The sequence below is a fragment of the Polyodon spathula genome, chromosome 12 (assembly GCF_017654505.1).
Source record: "Polyodon spathula isolate WHYD16114869_AA chromosome 12, ASM1765450v1, whole genome shotgun sequence".
In the NCBI taxonomy this organism is placed as follows: Eukaryota; Metazoa; Chordata; class Actinopteri; order Acipenseriformes; family Polyodontidae; genus Polyodon; species Polyodon spathula.
Window position 1 is genome coordinate 11,858,349 of NC_054545.1, and position 27,703 is coordinate 11,886,051.

General features: G+C 38.2%; 1 protein-coding gene across 1 annotated transcript in view; it reads left to right on the plus strand.

The window, feature by feature from the left end:
- LOC121323888 (protein unc-79 homolog) overlaps positions 1–27,703 on the plus strand; it is a 50,398-nt gene that overhangs the window by 12,022 nt on the left and 10,673 nt on the right. The window contains exons 11-37 of the mRNA XM_041265208.1: positions 927–955; positions 4,464–4,693; positions 5,157–5,328; positions 7,221–7,451; positions 8,022–8,212; positions 8,449–8,572; positions 8,724–8,864; positions 9,558–9,776; positions 10,961–11,188; positions 11,570–11,708; positions 12,275–12,354; positions 12,676–12,824; positions 13,184–13,341; positions 14,931–15,112; positions 15,759–15,960; positions 16,442–16,618; positions 17,100–17,168; positions 17,700–17,986; positions 18,191–18,373; positions 18,779–18,941; positions 19,376–19,525; positions 20,554–21,750; positions 22,506–22,607; positions 24,532–24,648; positions 25,446–25,548; positions 26,186–26,326; positions 26,854–26,892. Of these exons, the coding sequence (XP_041121142.1) occupies positions 927–955; positions 4,464–4,693; positions 5,157–5,328; positions 7,221–7,451; positions 8,022–8,212; positions 8,449–8,572; positions 8,724–8,864; positions 9,558–9,776; positions 10,961–11,188; positions 11,570–11,708; positions 12,275–12,354; positions 12,676–12,824; positions 13,184–13,341; positions 14,931–15,112; positions 15,759–15,960; positions 16,442–16,618; positions 17,100–17,168; positions 17,700–17,986; positions 18,191–18,373; positions 18,779–18,941; positions 19,376–19,525; positions 20,554–21,750; positions 22,506–22,607; positions 24,532–24,648; positions 25,446–25,548; positions 26,186–26,326; positions 26,854–26,892 (5,203 nt within the window). The remainder of the gene's footprint in view (positions 1–926; positions 956–4,463; positions 4,694–5,156; positions 5,329–7,220; positions 7,452–8,021; positions 8,213–8,448; positions 8,573–8,723; positions 8,865–9,557; positions 9,777–10,960; positions 11,189–11,569; positions 11,709–12,274; positions 12,355–12,675; positions 12,825–13,183; positions 13,342–14,930; positions 15,113–15,758; positions 15,961–16,441; positions 16,619–17,099; positions 17,169–17,699; positions 17,987–18,190; positions 18,374–18,778; positions 18,942–19,375; positions 19,526–20,553; positions 21,751–22,505; positions 22,608–24,531; positions 24,649–25,445; positions 25,549–26,185; positions 26,327–26,853; positions 26,893–27,703) is intronic.

Genomic DNA, 27,703 nt, shown 5'->3' on the forward strand with positions numbered 1-27,703 from the left:
AAACTGCCTGAAGGTTGGTGAAGGCAGATGGTACCATATCGTTTAATGAATTTGTACATTATTTAAAACCTAACAGAGGCAAACTATTCACTTTCAAATTTGTGACACCATCACAAAGATATTGAAACAATAGTTTACATAAACTGGCACTGGTGCAATTTTGTTTCTTTCCACATGGAGAACATGTATTTAAATTGACAGTTTGGTTACGGTTGATACACACTCCTCAGACCTCATGGTCCTATGGATTTTGTTTGTATTGTACAGTATTCTTATGGTGGACCTGGAGAAGATACTATACTGTATGTGAGACAGTCGATAATGAAACAGTGAACTAATTGTGAATGACCCACTAATGCATCGAGAAACTCAAAAGTTGATCGTATATCTGTGCTTCAACCCTTCCAAGGTGCCATACATGCAGCTCATGTCCTTAATAGTCCTTGATTTTAGCTAATGTGAATTCTAATTGGTTTCATTTTTATTGTGTGTTTTTTTTGCATTACAAACTGCTAAATATGCAAATGTGGAACATGTCTTCAATCAGCTTGCTAGCATCGTTACATTTTTTTGTAAAAAATATTTTTAACTGCAGTGGAAGTGCGTTTGTTTCGGACACATGACGGGTTTAGTTAGTACAGTTGAAGTAAATGTGCAGTCATACAGAGGTCTGTTCTGCTTGTTTCAGGTGGGAAAATAACTGTTGGTGCACACCCCTAGTGGTTTTACTGGCTTACTACAGAAATTGATCATAGGACAATAAAGAAATAAATCATTTTAAACACACTTTTGAAAACTCATCTGCTGTGGGCACCTTGCACACTGTTGCTGCATGTTTATAGCTCTCCTGCCTGTGTTCCAGCCCTGACATTATGTTCGTAGGTTACTTTTCCTTGTTGAAATTCTATGTACCTTCACCCTTACAGCTGAAATATCCGCTATTTGTCAGAAGAAGGTAAGGACTGACCTGTGTTTTGGTGGCAGAGGGCTGAGTGCTTATGTGCGTGTGTGTCTATGTGTGTGTCTGTGTGTCTGCGTGTGTGTGTGGTTTGTTCTTGTGATTTGTTCTTGTGGTTTGTTGGTGTTCTCATGGCAGAGCATTCCATTGTAGTGTATCTCATTTGCAGTCATCAGGGCATTGCGGACATGCAGAATACATCAGATGAATGCTAATTCAGCAGACAGAGCCCTGAGCTGCAGGGAGATTGCCACCGTGAATTTAAACTGCTGCTCATGCAGGCCGGAGATAAATGCAGCCCTCACCAGATATCATTAACTGATCCTCCCCTGTGAGAGGACACTTAGCACAGTTGCAATGCAGAACCCAATTTACAGTCTACTGGAAGACGAAAATGGAAGACAGAAATGCACAGGTTTTGCACTGTATCATAAAAGCTTTAAACCATCTTTAAACTACATTGTTGACATCCATGCAACTAAATTCTATTCCTCTAGATGAAGTTGCTTTTACTTCAGTGTAGTCACACTGTTGGTGTCTGCCAGTGTAATTTACCAGTGTTATGACTGCTAATATTCTAGTATATTGTACCCACGCATCATGGGTGGGCTGAATGAAAGCTAATTGCATTCTTTTATAACATGGCTATGCAAAATACAAGATGACAAGTTCACTGTTTTATGCGTGGCACCTTTTTTGTCTGGACTTTTTTGATAGAGAAGTAATGTGGCAATGCAGTCCCCTGGTCTGCTGAATTCATTTACCTGGTACTTGAGAGCATTGCTTGATTGTGGTTGATTTAAAGCTTTTAAAGAAATGCTACTTGCCTTCATTGTTATCTTTTGGTTGTTTGTTCTGCCTACAGTTTTGCGATGGTATTTGCCAACTCATAAGCATACACTTAACCCATTAGAACATTCTTCATTGTGCAATATCAAACATCTGCTTTTTGCAGATTTCAGCTTTGCTTTCAGATATATTATGAGACACCAAATTACTAATTTATAAGAAATGTGAACTTGCATTTGTACGTTTATACTCTTTTTATAGTAATTGTGTAGCAAAATGGATTTATTTCAGTGGTACACAACTTGGTCCTGGAGGGCCGGTGTCCCGGCAGGTCTTTTATTCCAACTGCACCCTAAAGTACTTAATTGGACCTTATTAGAAACTTAATTGGTCCAATTAACCAATTTAGGGTATGGTTAGAACAAAAACCAGGAGGGACACCGGCCCTCCATAACCTGAGCTGTGCACCATTGGTTTATTTGGTATGTGAAATTTCTAGATTCACTGTAATATATATGATGAAATGTTTCAAATATGTATAAATAAGTTGAAGAGTATAGCTTACGAACTGCCGCAAAAGTATATTAAATTAGGAGTATAGTGCTCTATATGTGCAGATTATAAGACTAGTGATGTCACAATCCAAATACAACAGGCTGATAATATACAATAAATGTATCTTTATGGAGCTAATTTACTCTGTGTAAAACCTAATTCATATGTATTACAAAACTCATCTTAGTACTATATAAATGTATGTGTTTGGGCGTGCTATTATTATCGCATGAGCTCCATTCAAACAGCCACCTGTTTGATTGTGGCATGTAAACTATAGCACAGAGTAGCATAATAGGAATGCATTCATTTTTTAATCCACAGCATTTTTTTTTTTAAATGAGGGCATCTGTCTAAAGACTTTAAATGAACTCATCTCTTTGCAATGTATTATTCTGCTTAATGGCTAGGTAATAGATCATAACTAGAGGCACATGGTAGTCCCTCAGGCTAAAGCTCTTTCTTCTAAATACTTTTCAAAGCACTTAGCCATAAAAAGAGCATTCGCCTTGCAGCAATCCTGTTTCAAATCACAACCAATTTTAAATGGATACACTATCAACAGTTCTGTAAGTGTTCCGTGCACCACTTTTTTTCTGATAAATTGAACGATGGCGATAAACTATTAAATGCCAGTAGTCCATAAGATTATTTTGGCAAAAATGTGTAATTTTCATACATATTCCATCATAACTCATAAAAAGGTGATCTTTTTAACAAGATGCTTAATAGGCAATGTGCCTTCTACAGAGTGTTCACAATACAGAGAAATATATAAAGTTTTTTTTTTTTTTTTTTTTAAATATTAGTCTTTCCAGTAAATGCTCGCTAAAACATATTCCTGTCTATATTGCAGGTCTCGTTCTGTAGTTGACAGTGCTCAGTTTAAGCCAAACATTTTAGGAAGTGCTGTACATAATGCTTTGATCTGATCAACTCTCTCTAATGACATTGAGAACAAAAGGATCATTTGATAGGCTGTAATGCATGGCAGTAACAGACCAAGCTCTTAAACAGATTAAGCATGTCCCTGGATCCACTGACTATTTTTAGAAAATTAAATATTGGACATTACGGGAATCAGAGAATACCTAATTGCCCTAAACACATTTTAGCATCATGCACCAAAAGATTGGACCAACACAGAACAGTTGCAAAACAAGTACAAAGGCACATTTGTAAGACAATCAGTACAATATTATTTCTACCTAGGATTATACCATTACGAATTGGAATTAGCTGTGAACCTTTGTTAATAACTATCAGCATCTTTAATAACATATGTGTTTATTAACATATCCTTAAACTAGTGATTTGGGTATTGTCCTATTGTACTGTACAATACGTTGCAAAAATAATAATTTGTATATAATGTACTTTTTTATTGTCTGTTTTAGCTGAAGGGAAATATTTTCATACAGTAACAGAGTGTAGGTGGAACATTATTATTACACTTGACAACCTATTGTGCACATTGAGAAATTAATCTTCTCCTGAAGTACAGATAAGGTAGATGGAGAGCTCAGACACTGCTTCATTTTTCATTCATTGATTCAAAGCCTGAGGGTATTTTTCATTATACGCCAGCAAATTGCATAATAGATTATTAACCTTACCAAATTCAACCATTCTGCACTGAGGGGCAATGGTAGCACAATGGGATTTACTATTGCATATACCTTTGGTAGAATGTTGCCACAGAGGCAATAGCATATTTTGGCATACCATTAGTCGACTGAATTACCACAGTATCTTCGTATCGTACCAGGTGAATCCATTGTGTTGCCATTGCTATGCCCTGTCTCTCTGCAGCTAAAACAGCCTCCTTCAACTTACATTCTCCTTGTATAGCATTCAATAGTTGTAAGGAATATTTATATACAGTGTGTGCAATATAGGTAGATAGATACAATGAGCTATCCTCAAAGCTTTTTTTTTTACTCCTAAATCATTATTAGGAAGGACAAAGTCATTTCTGGTTTGTTAGCTTTATTGGGTGCATTTTTCCTTTTTTACTATCTTGTGAAAAACTTTTTGGAGTCTGAACATTAGTTAGTGTTACAGCATATTATTCAAAGTATAATATATTTACCCGTTTTTCTTTTAGTTTTCCATAACCTACAAAATAGTGGCTTAAAAAAAAACTATTTATTTTACACAGAACTGTAGTTCGCACGTCAGGAGGGCAGTAGTTACCTGCTTCTCAGCTGGGTGCTGTGGACACCACGGCAACAGGCCTGTTCGCTACTGCAAGCGTTGCCATGTCAACCATCATAGCAGCGAGGTGGGAGCAGCAGCCGAGACACACCTCTACCAGACATCCCCACCTCCCATCAACACACGGGAGTGTGGAGCCGAGGAGCTGGTGTGCACTGTGGAGGCGGTCATCAGGTAATAGGATCACTGTAATATAGTGGTAAAAATGATGAATAGGAATGCATTGCTACTTTAATTGCAATACAGTGATCATGTGCAAAGGGCATCTACCATGGTAGAATACATAGGCAGGATGGTGTCACAGTGGTAACATTTTTATATTTGTATACACTTAGTATTAGAGTTAAACATACATTAACCCTACAAATACACACACAATTGTTTATCACAAGTAATAAAGTGACCGTATTTAAGTGTGCTACCCAAAATACAGTACACTAATTATAGTATATGCAAGAACATAACTTTGAGAATACTGATTAAGAATGCTTACTGCACGAATATTGAAATGCCTAATTCACCATGCATGTGTAAGGCATGCATTAGTATGCTGCTACTCATATATGTGTTGTCCAGCAGCTGATTGCAGTATATTTTTTGGAAATGTTAGCTCTAAACATTGGTGTATTTCTGCTAGCCTGCTGAAGGAGGCTGAATTCCATGCAGAGCTGAGAGAGTACGAGATGAACCGTCGCAGACAGATGGGTCTGTCCTCCTCACACCACTCCCTGGACAACACAGACTTCGACAACAAAGACGATGACCAGCATGACCAACGCCTCCTCAGCCAGTTCGGCATCTGGTTCCTGGTAAGAGCCATCCACACCTGGACCTGAGCATTTAGGGGTTTGACTAGAGTAAACTGCTGCTAAGAGCTATGCCAAGTGTTTTTATTTATAAGAAACTTGAGATCCAACTGCTTTTAAATTGTTGTATCAGTTGTATCTGACTTTTACCAGGTTTCAGGTTGTGTGCTCAAGTTATTGTGGTAACGCTGTGTGTTGTAACATATAATAGACTCATTGGTATGAGTTGCCATAAAAAGCGATAGATTGGTAGCACTGCCAAGTCACTGAAGCTAGCGCCAAGCCTGCTGCCTGGTGGTCAGGAAGCAGTTCAGTTTTTGTGTTTATCCAGTCCCTGACCTCTTTTTTTGTGCCGTATTGCATGCTGGTTCTGTGAGTACTATCCACTAAGGGCTTAGCAGTGACCACAACATTAAATGTTGCTTTCCAGATTTAAATCAAAATAGCCAGTATAAAACCTGTAATCTGATAGAAATATTCCACTTCCAACTTGTAAGCATGGCGTGTGCCAGCAATCAAATGATATTAGGACATTGGAGTACAAATTTACTAAATAATAATAATAATAATAATAATAAATAATAATAATAATAATAATAATAATAATAATAATAATAATAATACAAACAAAAAAGAAGCAAATGTCATTCCTAAACACAACTTATAAAAAAGACCAAGCAAATAAAGGCCCCATCTGGTCATTGTAGATATGTAGCTAGATCTTTAAACAAGCACAGTAAATTCAAAAATATCTTACCAGACCTGATCACTGCGGTTATCTTTATGGACATGTCCCAGCAACACTTGAATCAGCTTGCCTGTTAAAGTTGCCCAGTGTCCCTTTCACAGAACAAAAGGGTAGATCCATAATTGAAACTAATTAAATACCCTAATAAACCAATACAATTACACCTCTGTCATGGAGGAGTGATCCATATCAAAATGTTAGGAAGTTGGCCCTTTGTCGATTTTGACTAATTTTGTATATATATATAGCTTATATATATAATATATTATCTATAGATATAATGATATATATAATATATATATATATATATATATATCAAATAAAAATCAAATAATTACAATGAAGAGTTTCATCTGTATAAGGTTATGATAGCATTAAAATGTCTTGACATTAATGACTTGTATTGAAGTTTTCGTTTCTGGGAATCACTCTCCTTCTAAATCAAAAAAGGCAGCAATTTCCTTCCACTTGTGGTGCCATAACCCTGTTCTGATGTGTTTATGCTATACTCCTTCAGAATTGTAGTTGTGACAGCACATTGCTCACGGCAGCAACATGTCCACTTGATAACTCTGTTTCACTGTATACAAAAAAGGAACCTGACAGAACAGTACTTGCCTTGTCATGTGTTATGTCATATTGAAAGCTACATATCAAGACCATACAGTAAAACAGATGTGCATTAAATAGCATGCAATAATTCATCCCAGGGGTTCTGGAAATATAATGAACCACAACACCAAAGGTGCCATTGTTTGTGTTCATTATCTGAAACCAAAGCATCAAGCAGTACCATGTCAGTAGACCACAAAATAATTGAAACCATTGAAATAACAATGAAACTGCAATACACATGTTCAGTACTTTATCTTTTCCATTCCCTCTCCTCCCTCTCAAAAACACTACATTTTATATACAGTACTCTGAGCCATGACTGTATTGTTCGATCCCCAGTTTATTAACACATCACTTTATTATTGGCTATAATTTTCCTTAAAATCATTCATGTCTTTCCTCAGTGGTAGCTGTCTCTGATAACATCACTGAAGGATGGAGACCCATAATGAGAGAACCGTTTCAAGCCAGGTTCTTATTGAGGGGCTGGGATTGAAATGGGTTCTGAGTCATGTCATTGCTGTTGTTGTAGGTGAGCCTGTGCACGCCGAGTGAGAACACCCCCACAGAGAGCCTGGCCAGGCTAGTCAGCATGGTGTTCCAGTGGTTCCACTCCACTGCCTACATGATGGATGATGAGGTGGGGAGTCTGGTGGAGAAGCTCAAGCCTCAGTTTGTCACAAAGTGGCTGAAGACTGTGTGTGACGTGCGCTTCGACGTCATGGTCATGTGCCTGCTTCCCAAGCCGGTGGAGTTTGCTCGAGTAAGTGACACTCTTGACAGTATTTTGAAGTAAACACAGAAATCAAAAACAGCAGCTGCTTAAAGGGATATATACTCTTCCCCCATAATATTACATTTTGTAATAATATAATATGTGTTCTGTGTGATTGTCTAGTGATGTCTATGATTAGATCATTATTTCCCTTACAAACTTTTATTCCAACACAAAACCTTCTGAAAAGTCTTAAAAGCTGATATAGGCTTCAGTGCTTCAGGTTTCAATAAACAGTGCCTCGCTGATATGCCTCCCTATTTTACTTACCCACAACTAGCTTTGAGGAGTCTTTTCAGAAGCATTATTTTTGTCGGAATAGTTATTAAGCAAGGGAAATGATGATTTAAGCAGAAACAACTGTAGAGAACCATATAGAACTTATACAAGTGCTCCCCATAGTTACAGGGCCATACTATTTGTATTCCGCATTATAACAAGTGAAAGTTCTAGTAAAAAGTTAATGTAGAATATATCAGATCCCTTCAGCATGCTTATAAAACTGATTAATGAATGCGTTGATGAAGGAACAGCTTCAAGTAAGTCTTGTTCGGTCAGGTTGGAGGGTACTGGGACAAGTCGTGCAGCACAGTGATGCAGCTGAAGGAGGGTCTGAACCGGATCCTGTGCGTGATCCCCTACAATGTGATCAGCCAGCCTGTGTGGGAGTGCATCATGCCGGAGTGGCTGGAGGCCATCAGAACCGAGGTACCAGACAGCCAGCTCAAAGAGTTCCGGGAAGTGCTCAGGTAATGTTAGCATTGTAATGCATTCCCTTAATGTTTTTGTAACATTTCTGTCCGCTTGTTCCTATGAATCTATAGGTCAAGTTTACTCAAAGTTTAGTTTTTTGTCATAAAACCTCATGTTGATTCCAAGTTATCATATTATAATTATTTTTATTATTATTGGGGATTGATTTTTACAGAGTATATTACAAATCTAGCAGGATTCAGTACTGTCAACAAAAGTATTATTTTTGCAGTAAAATGTTTGATATCGAGCTGTGTCCCCTGCCCTTTTCTATGGAGGAGATGTTTGGTTTCATAAATTGCCGCTTCTCTGGGTACCCGGCATCTGCACAGGAGCAGGCCCTGCTCTGGCTTCATGTGAGTACCAGGGTTATTCAGAAGAGCCCTCTCAGTGATGGAACAGTCACCACTGATGAAGCTGAAATGTTTGTCTATTTAATTGAGTTATTCATGAAATAGTACAGTACCCATTAAAACATGCACACAATAATCAATTGTCTTTGTGTAGGTGTTATCAGAGCTGGATATAGTGGTGCCCCTGCAGTTGCTGATTGGAATGTTTTCAGATGGTGTGAACTCTGTCAAAGAATTAGCAAACCAGAGGAAGGCAAGGGCCAATGACCTGATTGGAAACCTTGGGGCAAGGAGGGTAGGTACAGCTATTCTATCTTCTAAACAGTTCTTCACAAGGGTTTTTGTCCACAGCTGTGAGGGGACTCCCTTTCTATAAACCTTGCTCTGTCTGTACCAGTAACCTTTCTGCCCACTTTCCTATGCTTCCTCCTTTCTTATTTAACTCTGTTGTTTTAAAATAAGTATGTCCAGTTATCTTTTACAATCAGCAGTCGGCAATTGTCAGCACAGTAAATTGTTAATTAATATAGGTAATAACCAAGGATATATAATCAAATTTAAACTTTTGATTTTGATTTGAGTTATATTTGATGTATCGACATTTCTCAAATTGAACTGCACAAAAAGAGCAAAGAACCAAGAGAGACAGTGATAACCTTGCTAGTGCCAGTAAGAGGTAAAAACATTATTTTAAAGCCCTGTTTGCCAGTCTTTTAATCTCAGAGTTCCCCGTACTTGCCCAGCCTCCCTTCCCTCTTTCTTACCTGCCACTCTACTCTAAGGGAGTAACGCTTGGTGCACAACTCTTGCCCTCGAGATCCATTCCCCTCTGGGTTTTTGTTCCAGTCAGATCCATGCATGTTCAATGAACTAAGCTTGGAAAAAAGACCTGGACTGGAATGAAGGATCATAGTTGTGCCTCACTGTAATAATGAACGCCTTGAGATCAGTAGCTGTAGTAGCTCTGTCTGTTCTCCTTCCCATGCAGGCGAGCGTGGTGTCAGAACCAGGGCGTCATGGGCAGCACAACACACTGAGCCCCTTCCCCAGCCCCTTCCCCAGCCCTCTGCGCTGTAGCCCCTTCCGCCGCAGCCCCTTCAAGCACTTGAGCCACGCTGTCGGACACCGCACCCTCGACCTGGACTGTGACGAGGATGACATGAACCTCAACTGCTTCATCCTCATGTTCGACCTCATCCTCAAGCAGGTAAGAGAACATGCAAGGCTTCAGTGTCAACCTGAGAAAGAGGCTCACTCAGCTATTCAAGGACTTCAGTCCCATCTTCTAAAAATTAAATCCCAACATCCTTAAAAATACACAGGTAAATCAGTCTCATCTTCTAAGAGGTACAATTTTACCATCTTGGATTTTGATCTTGAAAGATACTGTATCACTTGTTAATATTACTTGAAGGTTAAAGGGGTCGTGGAAAAGTATGTACATCTTACTGTTGTGCACTTTAAGAAAACACTTGGTTTAATAGCATGTACGAAAAGGACCCAAAATGATGAGCCTGTGAAATGAAATGTGGTCTTAATTAAATTAACTCTTATTACTGTGTCTGTGGCTTTCACAGCTCTTGCAAATGCTCTCTGAACCGGTTATAAGACATCTGATGGGTGTCTGTGGCTGCCAAATACATGTGAGCATGTGGCTGTTTCCAAATTAGATAATTGGTGCCACATGCTATAAAAGAGATAAGAGGCACATTAAGGGGCAGCAGTTGGGGAGAGAGAGACATGCGTCTATGTAGGGCTGCAGTTCACTGTAATAGTTTTAGTTGGATGAGGATTTTTTATTTTTTTTTAAACTGACTGCAGTACCACTCTGATCTCCAAGTGGCGATCTAACACCATGTGTGACAAGATGGCGCTGGTGGTGGAATATACACAAGAAGCTCCAAGATGGTAGATTGCAGTTTTAAGCGTATTTATTAAAACAATACAGAAAGAAAGATCACAGAGCAAAATAACGGTTTAAACAGAACAATCACACACCACAAAAACAAACTCCTGACCCGAGTAAAACTATTACAGTGCACTGGAGCCCAACACAGACATGTGACTCTCTCTCCAACTGCTGCCCCTTAATGGGCCTTTTAGCTCTCTTTTATATCATGTGGCTGTTCCCAATTAGCACCAATTATCTAATTTGGGAACAGCCGCATGCTCACATGTATTTGGCAGGGATAAGAATTAACCCCATTCCTGCCAACCTCCACCACCACCAACACACAAACAAAACACTATTTACAAGCAGGGCTGTGCCCTGCCACAATCCCTCAAACTAAACCAGAGAGCACCTAAGAAAACCTGGGATAATGCAAAACATATTTTTCTCTGATTACAATAGATACACACTAAACTGAATTATTTAAATGTGTACGGCAGATGGAGCTACAAGATGACGGCGTGACCCTTGGTCTTGACAACAGTCTGTCCAAAGACATAATCAGCATCATCAACAACGTGTTCCAGGCTCCCTGGGGTGGCTCACACACCTGTCAGAAGGACGAGAAGGCAGTCGAGTGCAACCTCTGCCAGTCCAGCATCCTCTGCTACCAGCTGGCCTGCGAGCTCTTAGAGAAACTGGCACCAAAGGAAGAGATCCGATTGGTGGTGAGCAGCTCTTAGATTTGGTTGGCATTTAGGTCAGTAGTTGAGTCACACCACTCCCACAGCCCTATTGCTCAGTAATGTGGAAGTGGTATAAACTGAATACAGTTTCACTAAGTACATGTTACAGAAGCTACTATAAAAAACACTGTTGCCTAATTTATTTTGAAACCTCCAAAAAAGTGGTGAAAGAAGGGAAGCCCAAAAATGTATTCTCATTAATAAAGGGAAGTATATTCACTCTACTTGTTATATTTTTAGAGATAAATAAAGATGAGACACACACAAGTCAACTGTAGTTGAATCACAGGGTGACCTTGAATCCAAAACTTGACCTCCAAGGCAAAGGCAGAAGCTGTAATATCTCTGATGGCTTCCTTCTAGGAGCCCACAGACACCCTGGAGGAGAGCCTCATCTTCCCTCGACCGGAGTTCACCATTGGAACTGAGGTAGAGGAGGAGAATCTGACCAACAAGCAAGGAGGCAACCCTGGAAACAAAAATGATTCCACTGAGAAACTTAGTACGTATCCAACAGAGAAATCAGCATCAGAGAGCATGAGACATTTAGGAGCTCAGGCTTTTTATTGACAGGATGATGGCAAAAAAATAAAATAATTATGGTTAAAAATCCTAAATGTTCTCTGTCCTTTGAATAAAGATAGGGGTAGGGTAATAAAACAAAATGTCATATTTTATATTGCTTCGAGTTTTAATGATCATGAGTTGTTATCAATATGAAAAGTACAGTCTATTTAATACATTTTTATTAAATCTTACCAGTTTTAAGTCGAGACCCCACTGACCTATGCTATGAATCATAGTTGGCATAGATCATTTATGTGATTTAGATCAAAAGACAGCTGCCCAGTGGTGGTTCAGTATTTCAATACCACTGTCATTTCAAAGATCTCAGGTCATTCCAATGACAATCATTGTCCTCTCACAGTTTCTTTCTTTTTTTAAGTTCATTTATTTGTGATATGTTCTGTGTATTTATTTTAATTAAATTGTTATATACATTTTTAAAGACACAGATCATCATTAACTGCAAACAGCAATGACAGGCTCTTTTTTTACATTTCCCAGCTATGAAGAATAATGCTGACACGAAATTCTCTTACCAGCAACTGCCTGTTACCTTAAAGCTGATCTATACCATACTGCAGGTAGGAAGAAATGCTTTGTAGTGTTTAACAGGTTCATTTATTTTGCCATACATGATTTATAATAAAAAGTATATCAGCAGCACAAACCTATTTTTTTGTGTCATTTTGAATAATGTCCAGTACATTTTGAGTCATGTTTCTTTATTTATTTTCTTGATAAATTAATTAATAAATATATATTTATAATTACTCTCCCTGAAGACTTCTGACCCCTACTGTCCATCCTTGAGTAAAAATCTTCAAGATGGTGTATCACCAGGTGCCATGCCTTTCAGAGACATTGTGTTTACTGGTTTCCTATATCTGTATTTTAATTCGCAGGAAATGCCCAAGTTCGAGGAACCCGACATTCTCTTCAATATGTTGAACTGTTTGAAGATTCTCTGTCTTCACGGAGAATGCCTGTACATTGCCCGGAAGGATCACCCGCACTTTCTAGCATACACCCAGGACAAGATGTTGATTCCAAGGTACACATCCACTGATTAAACGAATGAATTTTAAAACAAACTCAAAACTGAAATGTAGTTTTAGTTGCTGTACTGAAAGCTATCCTATTGTGAGATTATGACTTAATCTATTTAAATCATCTATTTAATAAAATACCAGTCTCAGACATTTTGGGATGTAGCAGCAATTGTCAATAATCCTTAATATCAGGGCTTTTAAAAAAAATACTGTGATCAAATAACATGGAAAAAACATTAATTTCAAGCATGTCTGGTACTACCCATCCTTGGTGCAGTAAATGCACCCCTAATATACACCATGTTTTAAAGTGAGCAGACAGGAAAGCCAGCTTGCTGCTGACACGACTCTCTTTCCACAGTCTGTGGCGGGTGCTCACCTCAGAGTTCTCCCAGCTGGCTTCGCTGGCTGTTCCACAGCTGCTTCATGCCCTCTCTCTGCCCCACGGGGCTGATATCTTCTGGGCCATTGTCAACAGCAACTTCAACAGCAAGGACTGGAAAAAGCGCTTTGAAGCAGGTAAGGCACCAGCTTGAGATTCCCTGCACGCGCCTACAGGGTCCTGTGCTAACACTCCAGGGTCCCATTGAATTCATCTATGACAAAAAAAATAATAATCTGAGTAGAAAAATGGTTAATGCCTTTTCTATAGTAATGCTGCTGAAATCTTAATCTATAGAATCCAATTAGAAAAAAAAAAAAAAACATTTAGCAAAAAAACATTATTAAATGTCATTGTAAAAAAGGTCATATTGACTGGATTATTTATTGTTTTGAACAGTTTATGGTTTTGTTTCTTGTTCGTTCCATATTTGTATGTGTTATTTATTTTCATTTTTTTCTAGTTTGTGTGTGTTTTGCACTTCAGGGCCACCGTACCTTATATTTGAGAATGCAACTTGGAGAGGTCACTTACAGTATAATCATATAATTTAAGTGTAACAACAGATGTTAGCAGTGCAGTTAGAGTAACCTTATTACATTCAGCAGTTGTTTACCCTTTTGCTGGAGTTTAATTACGATTGTTAATGACAAAGATATTGTTTGTGCTGTGTGTCTGAAGGTCATTTATTGTATGCTGCTATTGATGTGCTTTGCTAACTCTTTAATTACAGAACACTACACTTTCTAAAATCACAATTCTAATGGATGCAGAGGCTTTAGATTGCTTAGAATGCCATGGTCTTGCACCCTGCTACCATGGTTACCTAAGCAGATGCTGGCATTAATCCCAGCCCAGCCATTGGCTTGCTGTGTGTGTGTGTGTGTGTGTGTGTGTGTGTGTGTGTGTGTGTGTGTGTGTGTGTGTGTGTGTGACTTTGAGGAAAACAACTTGACCTTGTCTCTGTGCCTCTGTCCCTCTTGGAACGTAATAATTAAACGTAATAATAATTATAATATGTTAATATAATCAGTAAGTTCACAATAATATAGCAGGCTTTGTCGAAAGGAGGATGGGATGCAGAGCGACAAGTGTTTCTTTTCAAAAATTATTTGCGATTGACCCAATTTTTGTGAAAAGAGGACAGCAATTAAAAACACTCTTCTGTTGTGTGTCATGAAAATAGAACCTAGTAGCTTAGATTGCTACATTGTTGATAATAAGATAGAGAGTTAAAGTAAATACAGTTTTAACAGTTATACACTATGTCCAGAGTATAACAGGAGCAGCTTGCTTTTCCTTTAGTCTTACTGCCATCATGTGGTGACAAACTGGAAAGCATATAAAGAAACCAGACTAGTTTTTTTGTAAATCCATGACTAAGGATATTCCTGGAATAATAATGCTTGCCTGCAACAAAAAAAATAGACTTTTGCACCATATAATCCACAAACAAATCTATATGGGCTACTGAGATTATAATGTTATACTTTTTAAGAAGTGCTGAATAATGCTGTTTGTATGTCAAGGAAACTAACAAAGCTCTAACGCAAACATTTAAAAACTACAAAGCAATTTGCTTGCTTGCCTGTCTTTAAATTACAGTGTGCTCAATTATTGTGTCTAAAAGAGGATTTAGAACAAGTTATCTTCCAGTAATGCTCTGAATTGAATCTGCACAGCAGGTCTGGTTTGATGGTCCCTGATGTTGTGTTTGTTGTGACAGTGGAGAGAGTGGCGGTGCTGTGCCGGTTCCTGGACATCGCCTCTGTGACTAAGAACCACCTGCTGAAGTACTCTCTGGCTCACGCTTTCTGCTGTTTCCTGGCGGCAGTGGAGGACGTTAATCCTGCCGTGGCAACGCGGGCCCGGTTGCTGCTGGACACCATCAAGAGACCAGCTTTGCAGGCAGGTTTTCTCCAGGGGGGAGAAGGCAAGGCAAGGAGGTTCTTAATGGACCAAAAAGGGGGCAGACAGAGTAAACTTGGTTGGGCTGTAGTAAAAATCAGGGCAATGAAAATTGCACAATATGTCACAGTAGCAAGCTAAGGTGTTCAGGAAATTGAATACACAGAATTATAATTTGCTATAGATTAAACTACAGACTTAAAACAACTTTAACCTACCTAACATCTTGAGAACATCTCAAGAACATAATCCCTCTATGTAGCTTCTACTTGAGTTTATGAGTGGTCTGGATTTTGTTTGTTTATTCTGGTGATCTGTCTATACAGAAAGGTTCTATTCCCCTATGAACTTCAATAGTAAACAACAATTTTACTGCTTTTCATTATGTCTTTATGATGCACTCTTACTAATCTGCTGCTGTTTGTATGAATATGCAGTTTCCCTGCAGTTTTTCTTATGGGAAGACACCAGTGTCATTGTTATATTTATTTAAAAATGCACTATATATAAGTAAGTTATAAAGGTGTCTAATTCCTGTGTTGACTACCAGACCCCATTTAGTTGGCAGAGGATCAATACAAATGATGTCTAGTCTATGCCAGTAAGTGTATGCCCGGAGCTATGTTATTCCTCTCTCCCCGTGCAGGGTCTGTGCCTCTGCCTGGATTTCCAGTTCGACACTGTCGTGAAGGATCGACCCACTATTCTCAGCAAGCTGCTGCTGCTTCATTTACTCAAACAAGACATTCCTGCACTCAGCTGGGAATTTTTCGTCAACCGCTTTGACACACTATCCCTGGAGGCCCAGCTACACCTCGACTGCAACAAAGAATTCCCATTTCCAACAAGTGCGTATATTATTATTATTATTATATTATTATTATTATTATTATTATTATTATTATTATTATTATTATTATTATTATGTATTTATTTCTTAGTGTCTTATTCGTTTATATTCAAGCAATGTATGTACAATAAATAATTAAGCACTATTTATTTTTTGACAGGATAAAAAATCCTGGTTAATTGAACAGAATCCAACAACAATTAATTAAAGGTCTTTTAAATCACTCCCAAGTTGTTTGTTTTATTTAGTACATTAATCGGAAATTTCCTCCTTTCGGTCAAAGACTGGAGTCAATATTTTGGAAAATAAATCTTTTGCAGAAAATTTGAAGACATTTGGGGATTTAGGAGGCATTATAAACACAAAAGTAATGCCTTTTGTATTACCCGCTTACAGCTCACAAATATACTGTTGTTGCCATAGCATGGTAATTATATACTTGGTCAGGCTTCTTAAAACATTGTTGTCACCCCCCTCAGCTATCACAGCAGTTCGGACCAATGTAGCTAACCTGAGCGACGCAGCCATGTGGAAAATTAAGAGGGCACGCTTTGCACGGAACCGTCAGAAGAGCGTGCGCTCCCTCCGAGACAGTGTGAAGGGCCTCACCGAGTCAAAGAGAGCCCACTCACTGCCTGAGACACTGAGCAGCAGACGTGAGTCCAGTCTGAATGCCTGCCTTTCCCTGTACTGCGGCTCCTCTTTTATGCATTTCTTCTGTTTCTGTCAATATTACCCTCGCACTTCTGTATTTCTTTTTCCTTACTCTTTTTCACTCTTCAATTTTCTCTTCCTTTGTCATATAAAACTATAAGACATGACTTGCCTTCATCAGTACCTTCTCTGTTCTCTCTTCACTGTCCTTCTCTGTTACTCAGAAACATGAGCATCATCGATCAACTGAAGACGTTAAACCTTTACTGTTTGGGGATGATGTATTGTATTTAAAAAACACATAGTTCATTTGAATTGAACAACATTAATATTATATTGAGGTAAAGGGTAAAATTATGAAATTATGGGTTATAGAACATCTGTGATGGCAATTTTATAACACAGGTACCATATATCCCATTGTGATATATATTCCAGCCTGAACAATTGCTAAACCTTGTTTTTTGGGGTTTTTCTTTTTAGCTCAGAGACTAACAAGGCATGAGCAGTCAGCTCCAACTCTTGGAGATATGATAGACCATGTACTGCCAGGTAAATAAAGCTCATTCTTATTATCCTAAATATACAATGGAAAACATTCATCATCAACATTTGTTCATATACAATATAAAAAAAGTTATAATCTGTATGGATTTGTACCATTGGCAAATTACCTCCACTACATCCTTAAAGGTGTCTTCTTCCAGTGCAGTTTAAAGCACATTGATGGGTGTGACGAGAGAGGAAACCCCACCTTCTCATTCCTGTGTCTGTTGACTGTCAAATTTCCAGTGCTGTCAATGCAATACTTTTTATAAGCAAATAGTGATACCTAAAAACAGGCCACTATCTTTTTTTATTTTCAAGTTGTGGTTTGTGATCTCCAGTGGCAAGTATCAAACAATGGTGGTGTTCCTTAAAATCTGCTGTGCCCTTTTCATATCTCTAATCAGCCACAGTTTTAACACCATCCGTGGTACTTCAAAATACAAATGTTTGCCACTGGAGCATTGAAAACAAAAGACAGTTACTGATTGTTATTGGGAGGAACTGTGTATAATGACTATCTAACTCTTCCCTTAGGCCAGAGCACCCCTGAGGACGACACCATGATCAAGGATCCTCTCCCTGAGGATGCTGGGATTGACCATCAGACGGTGCATCACCTGATCACGGTGCTGATGAAGTTCATGGCAAAGGATAAGAGCAGCTCTGAGGAGGACATTGGCAGTGCTAAGGCATTCAACACAGTCAAGAGGCACTTGTATGTGCTGCTGGGCTACGACCAGCAGGAGGGCTGCTTCATGATCGCACCGCAGAAGATGAGGACCTCTACCTGCTTTAATGCATTCATCGCCGGCATCTCCCAGGTAACCGGCCATTAGGTTTTCCACAACCATCCTCATTATGGAAAGAAACACTCTGTGAATGCCCATGGAGTATTTTGTTTATTTAACAAATATAATGAGAGAAGAGACATTGCACATTGGTAAGTTCTGGCATTGTAATCAAATGATAGATGCCAAAGAGGCTTTAAATAAGCCACAGTGTTAACTGTCTGTCACTCTTTATAGGTGATGGACTACAACATCCATATGGGGAAGCATCTCTTACCCCTGGTGGTGCAGGTTCTCAAGTACTGCACCTGCCCCCAGCTGCGCCACTACTTCCAGCAGCCCCCCCGCTGCTCCCTGTGGTCACTGCAGCCACACGTCAGACAGATGTGGCTCAAGACTCTGCTGGTGGTTCTCTACAAGGTAAAAGGGTACAGATCATGTCACTGTTTATGGTAATGTTAAAGGTGTGGTGGACAATCTATGATACATTTGTTTCATGCCTTAGTTAAGTTCAGGGTTTTTACTGTGCAGTTTCTATTCTAAAGGGTTGTTTCATTGAAGTGGACCAAGAATAAAAATGGAAAAAAAAACACTGAACAGTCTTTTTCTACAGAGGATTGTCATTTTAATTGTTACACTCCTAACATAACAAAGAATTGACTTTTCAAAAATTAATAATTTTTTTTTTTTTTTTTTTTTTTTTTTTTATAAATGCACAAACAGTTTTTACCTCTAAGTTTTAAATGCTGCAGTCTAATTTAAAAGGATGCATCATTTTCCAGTATGATTTATTTCACTATTTAAATTTGTGTCTTTATATTGCAGTACCCCTACAGAGACATGGACATCAGTAAGATAGTTCTACATCTGATCCAGATCACAATCAATACGCTGAACGCACAGTATCACAGCTGTAAGCCTCACACAACTGCTGGACCTCTATACAGCGACAACAGCAACAACAGCCGCTACAGCGAGAAAGAGAAAGGTTCGAGTTTTGACTTAGAGTGAGGTCATGTACAGCTATGGTCAAAAGTTTTGCATCACCCTGTAGAATTAACTAATTTTACTTTATAAAATTGACTGAAACCTGCTGAATAATATTATATTAACATATTGAATTACATAGCGCTTTGTAGTTTTCCATATACTTAACAAAAAACTGACAAATTGAAAAATGTGACATTTTGAACTATAACATGAAATACTGTAGTACTGTTATGGCTTCTGGTAGACACTTGCAATATCATTTTGTAGTTTCTTTGATTACATGATGTTAAATAAAAGAAAACATTTTTTTACTCATGTGTCAATCCTAAAATTCTATGTGATACAACACTTTTGGTCAAAGCTGTGTGTGCGTTTTTTTTAAATTTGTGAAATAGTCTATAATGCTAATCCTTTTTTGTGTGTCATGTAAAGAGGAGGACAGTGTGTTTGATGACTCAGACATACACGACACCCCGACTGGTGCTTGTAACAAGGAGTCTCAGACCTTCTTTGCAAGACTTAAGAGAATCGGAGGGAGCAAATCTGTGAAATACCAACCTGTGGAAATGAACGCTCAGAAAAGTAAGACTGGGTTCTGGTGAAAGTTTTACCATCCCATTGTTCACAATTGTAGTAAGGCCACCCTGAGCATTTAATCCATATGGAAAGTACAAAAGATCAGTGCTGCCAGAAATCATATTGTACTGATGGATTTTGCAGTTAATGGGGTATAGAAGTTTTGGAAGAACTAGGTCATACCATTTTTCAAGTGAGAATAAAATGATTGGAGAATAACAGACAGGAAGAAAATGTATCTCGTATTCTCTTCATGAATTAAACATTGAGTCAAGTGTATCTGATATTTACACAGTTCGTTAAACATCTTAATGACGTCTTATCTATAAATTCTCTTTGCGCTGCATTATATATTCCCTCTGTTGTCTTAGATGTTTTTTTACTTTAATTATTTTTGGTTTTAAAATTCCCTTTGGGAACACTTGTATAAATTATAGATTCCTAATGGTATACTTGCTCCATTTACGGTATAATTTTGGATATTTGTTATGTGTTTTTGTTGAGAAGAGTTCAGTAGCAGCTTCACATTTCTGGGAAGTCTGGTGGGCAAAACGTGCTTGGAGGAGGGGATCGTAGCACTGTTCAGGAAATAAGGACAGTGCTGAGATACACAAAGGGCCCAAAATGAAAGATGTTCATATGTCCATACAACAGTAGTACAGTTCAATTACATGTTTATTGCTTTGTATGCTATAAGCTGAAATGTAACTACTTGCTACTTGTTGCATACTTGTTGAAACATTTGTAGAAATGTATAACCAAGTTTATTTTTAGTACCACTGTACAACTGTGCTACAACTATGCAGGAAATGCACTTTGACAGTGTACCCTGCAGATGCAGCTGCAGGCAGGCTTAGTTAGATCTGTAGAATCACCTTTGTCTCAATGCCCATTTATTTGAACTCATGTCCCCAGAACAGTTTGGCTAAGAGGAGTTATTTTGAATCAATTTACTTAACTCGTACTGCAGCTTAACTGAATTTGCTTCCTGCTCGTTGCTTCAAGTCACATATATTTTTTACCTCTGCCTTTAGGTGAAATCGAGCTTTCTGAATACAGAGATGCCAGCGCTCTTCAGGACAGCATCCTGCGCTGCGTGAGGGAGGAGAGCATCAAGAAGAAGAGGCTCCAGCTTTTAAAACAGAAGTCATTGGAAATTGGGAATGCAGATTCAATTTTGTTTGACTTGGACGAGCACCGAAGGAAGTCCTGCATTGACCGATGTCAGCTGGACAAGCACGGCATGGCTTTCCCAGCCTGCAACACCAAACGGAATGACCACTGCAGCAAAGCCTCTGAAGACGCATTGGGGAAGGCAGAAGCAAATGACCCTCGTGAGAAATTCGGCCAAGGGGATGGGTCAAGTGAAAACAAACGACCGGTAATCCCTGAAGTCAGGCTGAGCTACATGGAAACATCTGAGGATAAGGTGGACTCTCCAGTTGGACGCCCCCCATTGAAAGAAGATCCTGATCTCATCGACCTGTCCTCAGACTCCACTTCAGCTCCAGAGAAGAGGTCGACCATCTCAACGTCTGACAGTGACTCTTTGGTCTTTGAGCCCCTGCCTCCTCTGCGTATAGTGGAGAGCGATGAAGAGTATGAAATGCAAAACCCCACATACGTCAAACCCAATGGAAAGGTTACTCAGTCACCTTCCACCAGCAACACACTCGGCAATACCCCTCTTGTGCAGGTCAGCAAAGACCACTCCAAAGATTGCAAGCCCAAGGGTTTTGTGGACAATACTTTGTTAACCAACGAAAGACGACCTTCCATAAATCCCATGACCTTGCTTGACTGCAAGGATCTCGCAAAGCCTGCAGAGTTTACAGACTTGTCCAACGAGAGCCCAATGACCCTGAAAGAAAAAAGATACCTACTCAAGAAGTCCGTGGCTTTGCCCGAGATATCCCTTGATGATAACTGCGAGATTCGCCTGGAAGAGATCAAGCTGGGTGTGGGGACCATCGTCAGCCCCTCTGCGAAAACTGTGTTCCTGAACGTTCCCAAGGACGTGGAGGAACCAGCCCCCAAAGATTCTGAGTCGGACAGTGAGCAAATGAGCAACACGAAACCAGAGGATGAGAATGAGGAGGCAGAGTTCAAAATACAGATTGTGCCTCGGCAGAAGAAGCACAGGAAGATCGCCGTCAGTGCCATTCAGAGGGAGTACCTTGACATTTCTTTCAACATGTTGGATAAACTGGGGGGTCAACAGGGTGAACCAGGTAAGAATGCAAAGCATAGGCATTGACTAATGCTTTCTCTACTTAGAAACTGTCTAAAACATATTTATTGATGGCTGTGGGCTATAACAGCAGGAAATGGCAAAAATAAGTTAATGGGGTTGTGTATCAAGGCTGGTTCAAGGAGATCAGTGGTTGAGATTGTGTCAAGGACTTCAGTATGCCTCAGCGCTCCTAGGAAATAAAAATAAATCAAAGTACCTCTTTGGGCTTGCAGACATTGCACCTCAGTTGAGTTATAGATACCAAACATTACTTTAAAAATAAATCAAATAAAAATGATTGTATTTTAACTTATAGTAGATTGTCAATGTAAATTTGAAAAATAGTAATGTTTTCCAAAGAATATCCCTAGTTCCACCTAATCTGTTTGATCTTGTTGTGAGAGTAGGTTCCGTACTTTGATAAACTAGAATCAGGTTTCAAAAGCATAAATCACTGGTGCCATGCTTGTTTTGAAAAACTATTACTGTGACACTGTTCAGGAGACATTTGGTTTGGCATAACATACAGTTTTTATCATCAGTAAGGAATACATAATTTCAGATTTTGTATAGCCTTTTAAAATTCAAACATAAATCATATTAAAGCATATAAAGCACATACGATATATACTGGTTAAATAACCATGACATGTTTAACATTTGCTAAGTCCATGGTATTAAATTGAGCCTGTTCCCGTCTGTAAGGTAAAAAAATTGCTAATGTGCCCGTCACTCACCAAAATTGCTTTACAGATCAGAAAGGTTTTTCAACCTTGGAAATGCCACGAGAATCTGCGTCTGCCCCAACACTAGAAGCTGCAATTCCAGAAACAAGCAGCCGCTCTTCAATATCAAGTAGGATCTGAATGCTTCTTTCTTTTTTAAAGGGACTTTATATAGATCTGAACAAAGGCTTGTTTGACATTGTCCTTCTATTTGAGGATTAATTAAAATAAATACATTTTTAAAAAGCTAAATAATATCTGTAGTGGTCTGGGCTTAGGAAAGACTAAACCCAGTCCATTGGAGGAAAAAAAAAAAAAAAAAAACCCACCAAGCTTTTTCACTGTCCCTTTAATTCAAGGTATGAAGACAGTTTTCTAGTGGCTAGGGCTGTTTGGGGATTATAGTAGTTCCAAGCGATTTATTTTCATTTTCTATTTTCACTTTTGACCATAACATTAGTTATTTTTTTGTTAAACGTTGTTTTCAGTTTATTTTAAGTTTAGGTTTTCACAGTTCTGTATATTATTAATTGCTTTACACTCTAAAGCTTACCAGGAAGCTTCTCAGTCACCCTTATACTTCCTCAATGCACACACAGAGACGATTTAAATGTAGCTAAAAATATGAAATTTGTAAGAATGTATGCGGAATAAAAACAAATATGCAAAAAAGACAATCAAAGATGATAAAACACAAAATAAACATCTAAGAAGTAATCCACTTAAGTCCACTAGGACATTCACAGCATGATTTTCCGTGTAAGTGAAACTAAATTCAGCTACAGGGTTTTCCATTAACGCAATTTAAAAACTGCATTTATGATTGGATTTGGTTAATTTGGCTGCAGATGAGTTTAATGAGGCATAGGGAAATAAACTGATTTCTGTGCAAATCACTACAGCTCGTTTAGAGGAGGCTTGCATAGTCTGTAGCAGTGTGGATTTCTGGAAAAGCCCTTTGTGATCTGTCTTTTATTAAATCAGCACAAAATATAGCACATGCTTTTTGTAATTTCTTTATCAAAAATAGGATAAAAAGAAAGGATAATAGTATCACTAACAACAACAATAATAACCAGTGTTAAAAATCCTTCAGTCTTAATCTTGGCTCTATGGGATTACAACACAGTATATAAACAAGTTACATTTTCTTAGCAACTGCCACCTTCTGAATAGAAAAGCAAATACAAGAGCCCAATTTAACACTAAACGAGGTACAAATAATCAAGGGTCTCCTTTTGATTTCTTATAGAGGTATAGTGGCTGGAACAGATTAGGGAGACCAACATCTTCATTTGTGTAAATGCCTGCGTGTATTATTAGATTTGGGACTGTATACTTTTCCACTTAACCATTTTATTTGCATTCTTAAAAATATTAAAAACATGCCTAAAAAATAATATATATATATATATATATATATATATATATATATATATATATATATATATATATAATAACAATTGCTAACACTAGGAGCCAGATTTACAAAGCTTTTGCTCTTTAATGTCTGTTGTATATAAATTGAATAATGTTTGTTTCTATATAAGTGGAATACAAAAAAAATAAAAATAATAATCATTACTTGTTTCCCTCTGAAATAGATGTATCTCCATTTTAAAAGAGATGTGTAGTAGACTTGTGTCTGCAATCACTTGAGAATTGTGTCTTTATTTCTTAATCACTTCATTAAATCAAGTAGTTATAAACAAGATATATATTTAAAACTGTGTGTTATGTATGATTTACATGGCTTAGATTTCTTATTAATTGTGATATATTACCAGGGATATTGCCTAACTCTTAACACCAGCACAGACATTTTTTGACTCAGTAACTTGTTAAAACAATCCACTGTCTAGTAGAGTGTACCCTATTTCACAGCTAAAATAATACAAATTAAAGGGAAACACGTCAAATAAATTGTAGCGACAAGTGTGGACGTTTATGTGACTTTGGAAGTCTTAAGTAATTCAATTTATAACAAACTAAATATCTAAATAAATCAATCTTGCTGCTTAAAAGGACCCATTTCGTTTTCTTCCCATGTTCAGCACAATACAGGCAGGTGAAGCGCGGCTCCCTGGGAGCGTTGACAATGAGCCAGTTAATGAAGAGACAGTTGGAACACCAGTCTAGTGCTCCCCACAACATCAGCACATGGGAAGCAGGTTAGTGCCTTCCCTAACCCCCCCACCCCCCAAACCCCCCTTTCCAGCAAAATAACAGTGAAAGTTAATAAAGCTGCTCTTTTGGTTATGTTTCTCTATAAGTTTGTAGCCCTTTATCAACCTGCCCTCCATCTCAAGAGGTTATACCATGATATACAATGACAGAATCAAAGCAAAGCATAGCCAAGCATAGAGAAACCATAGTAAAGCACTGGCAAGCATGTAAAATCACAGATAAATATGGTAAACCATTGTAGAAAAAAAAACAAAAAAAAACCTTTGTGATAAATGAATAGTAAGAGAATGGGAAATTATGAAATTTATCAGAGATTTGCTACACAAGGAAACAATACTTCAGTAAATATGTGTCGCTGTGTGACAGATGTGACAGTTATGAAGTGAAATCATTCTGGACATCACCTGTCAGTTTGGGAGAAAAAGGTTAATGTAAACTCATTGATATATTTTTTTTATCCTCCAAGTAATTCTTGATTCAAGTGTTGTCAACAGTTTGCTGGACTGACATTTCAGTTTCTTCTGTGACATTTGCAATATGCATTATAACAAAAACTGTCAGGGCATGAATGTTTAATAGCCTTCCCATGGGCAAAATGCAAACAGACATATAGTGTTTGCAATGCTGATGAACTGTAAACCACCCCCATTTGCTAAAATAGACGCTAAAGAGAAAGACACAGTGTACTGTCACGTAGACCTCACTTTTAACCACGATTTTAGTTTGTATTTTGTTTTGCAGTCATGTTTTAATACTTATTTGTTGCTATTTTTTTTTGCAGGTGCTACAAAGTCCAGCCTCTTATCAGCTCCCAGTACTGTCAGCATGTTTGTGCCAGCACCTGAAGAGTTTACTGACGAACAGCCAACAACAATGACAGACAGGTATGCCAAAATGTTTTTGGTAAAGATAGTTTTAAAATATTAGATGCATTTAGGAGAGTAGAAAGGACTGCTCTCACTGGAGAGCTACAGTATGTAGTCTTGACCCATCAAAATGGAAAAACAGGATTTGTAATTGCTGTACATTCATATTTGTAATTGCTGTACCTCAGCGCACAAATTGTCCCCTCCTCTATGTTCTGTCTTTTTATAGTAAGACCCTTATGCACAAGCACATTCATGCCTGCAACAATTTTAATAACGATAAGGACCCACCCTTCCACCCACCAAAAAATTATACTGCTCTTAAAAATGTACAGATAGAAATCAGCAAAATCCATGAAAATGAATGCAGGTTGTAAATAAAGGTTGGAATTACGGTTGTTCTAAGAAAGGTTATTTTATGAGCAGATTATATTATAATGTAGATCCATGAATGCAAAACTTAACTAATTGCTAAAATTACAACAACTGTTTTTGCTGTCCTAAGAAATAATCCCAAAACCGACGACGACCACTGCACTAGAAATACTGTAGAACCGGCTGAATAGAGTGATAATACCTCTTTGAGTTGGCAGGTATGCAAATGGGAACATTTCTTTACTAAGGCCTCATTCTTCACTTTCTTTGCTGCTTCCAGGTGTCACGACTGTGGAGCGGTTCTGGAGGAGTACGATGAAGAAAGCCTGGGCCTGGCTGTAGTGGTGCTCTCAATGTTCATTCATTTGAGCCCAGACCTGGCAGCCCCTCTGCTCCTTGACATCATGCAGTCCGTGGGAAGGTACAGTACAGTGAGAGATGTAGGGGAAGTAGCTCCGGATCCTACACAGTAAAGAAGTAGCTATTTTAAAAATGGCTCAATACAGTATGTATAGACTAGAGCAGTTAGTCTGAAAGGGGCATGGTAGTCAGAACATCTGTATCACAGACTGCAACTGCACTGGGGGAAGTTAAGGACCACTGTGTACCCCTCTCTTAATAAATAAATGGCAAATGTCCCTGAAGGAGACTCATGACTGGTCCACATGAAGATTCCCCCATTTCCTATCTATTCAGTCACATTTTCCCTTATTATTGTTATTATTATTATTATTATTATTATTATTATTATTATTATTATTATTATTATTATTAGCAGCATTGTTGCTTTCAGGTGAATGAGAGATATTTCTGGTAAATCTCTCTGTACACTTACAGGCTCAAATGCAGATAGAGATACGTGAAGATGGGAAGGGGAAGTGGAATGGACTGAGGCACTTAATATTAAATATAAATGCTTAATGTTTGTTTTATTTTTAATTTCTGCAGATTGGCATCCAGTACAAATTTATCTGGTCAAGCAGAGAGGTAAAGACATTTTGTTTCCAACTTATTAAGCCCTCTTACAATGGAAATCCTCCAGGATATAGTCTTACATCAGAATTAATTTCCAGTGCAGCACATCGATTCTTTAAAACCGGTGCAACTAATGTTGTCAGTTGATTCTGGACAGATAACTTTGTCAAAAATCCTGATTGGGAAAGAAGATTGGATATTGGTATCATGTTGTTCAGCTCAACCAGGTCCTGTTAATTGATAAAAGTGCCAGAGTACTGTATTATGTTTTATGATTAGAAATGTGAGACATGCCCAGATACCAGAGATCTGCATGCCAAATATAATATCAGCATTGAAGCTGTATTATATTTTATTCATTTCACGTGTAACTAGCATTTTTTAACCGTGGCAGTTTAACAAATTACACAATGAACCAACATACATGGACATCAACATTGTATGACTGATGCAATTGTTTATAAAGACTAACTGGTATGTTTTATCTAATAGTGTTACTATAAGTTAACATGATGTGTTTGGTGCCTCCTATTCTATAAGAGATGTCATCTTGTGCAGGTTCTAGCATGAGACATCCTATACACATGGTATTAACTTGTTATACATCACAAATACAAAGCTCCTACACAAGGATTGCAGCCTAGTGATTGTGCATTTCTTCATTTTCTCATTAACAGCTGGATTCACAGACCCCGATTAGCCCTAATCTCAGACTACTTTTCCTAAAGTAACAGTGGATAATCCAGTGTCAGTGCTAATCAAGGTCTGTGGAACCAGTTGAAAAACTTTGGTTACTAAGTCAGTATGCCAGTATAGATGCTAT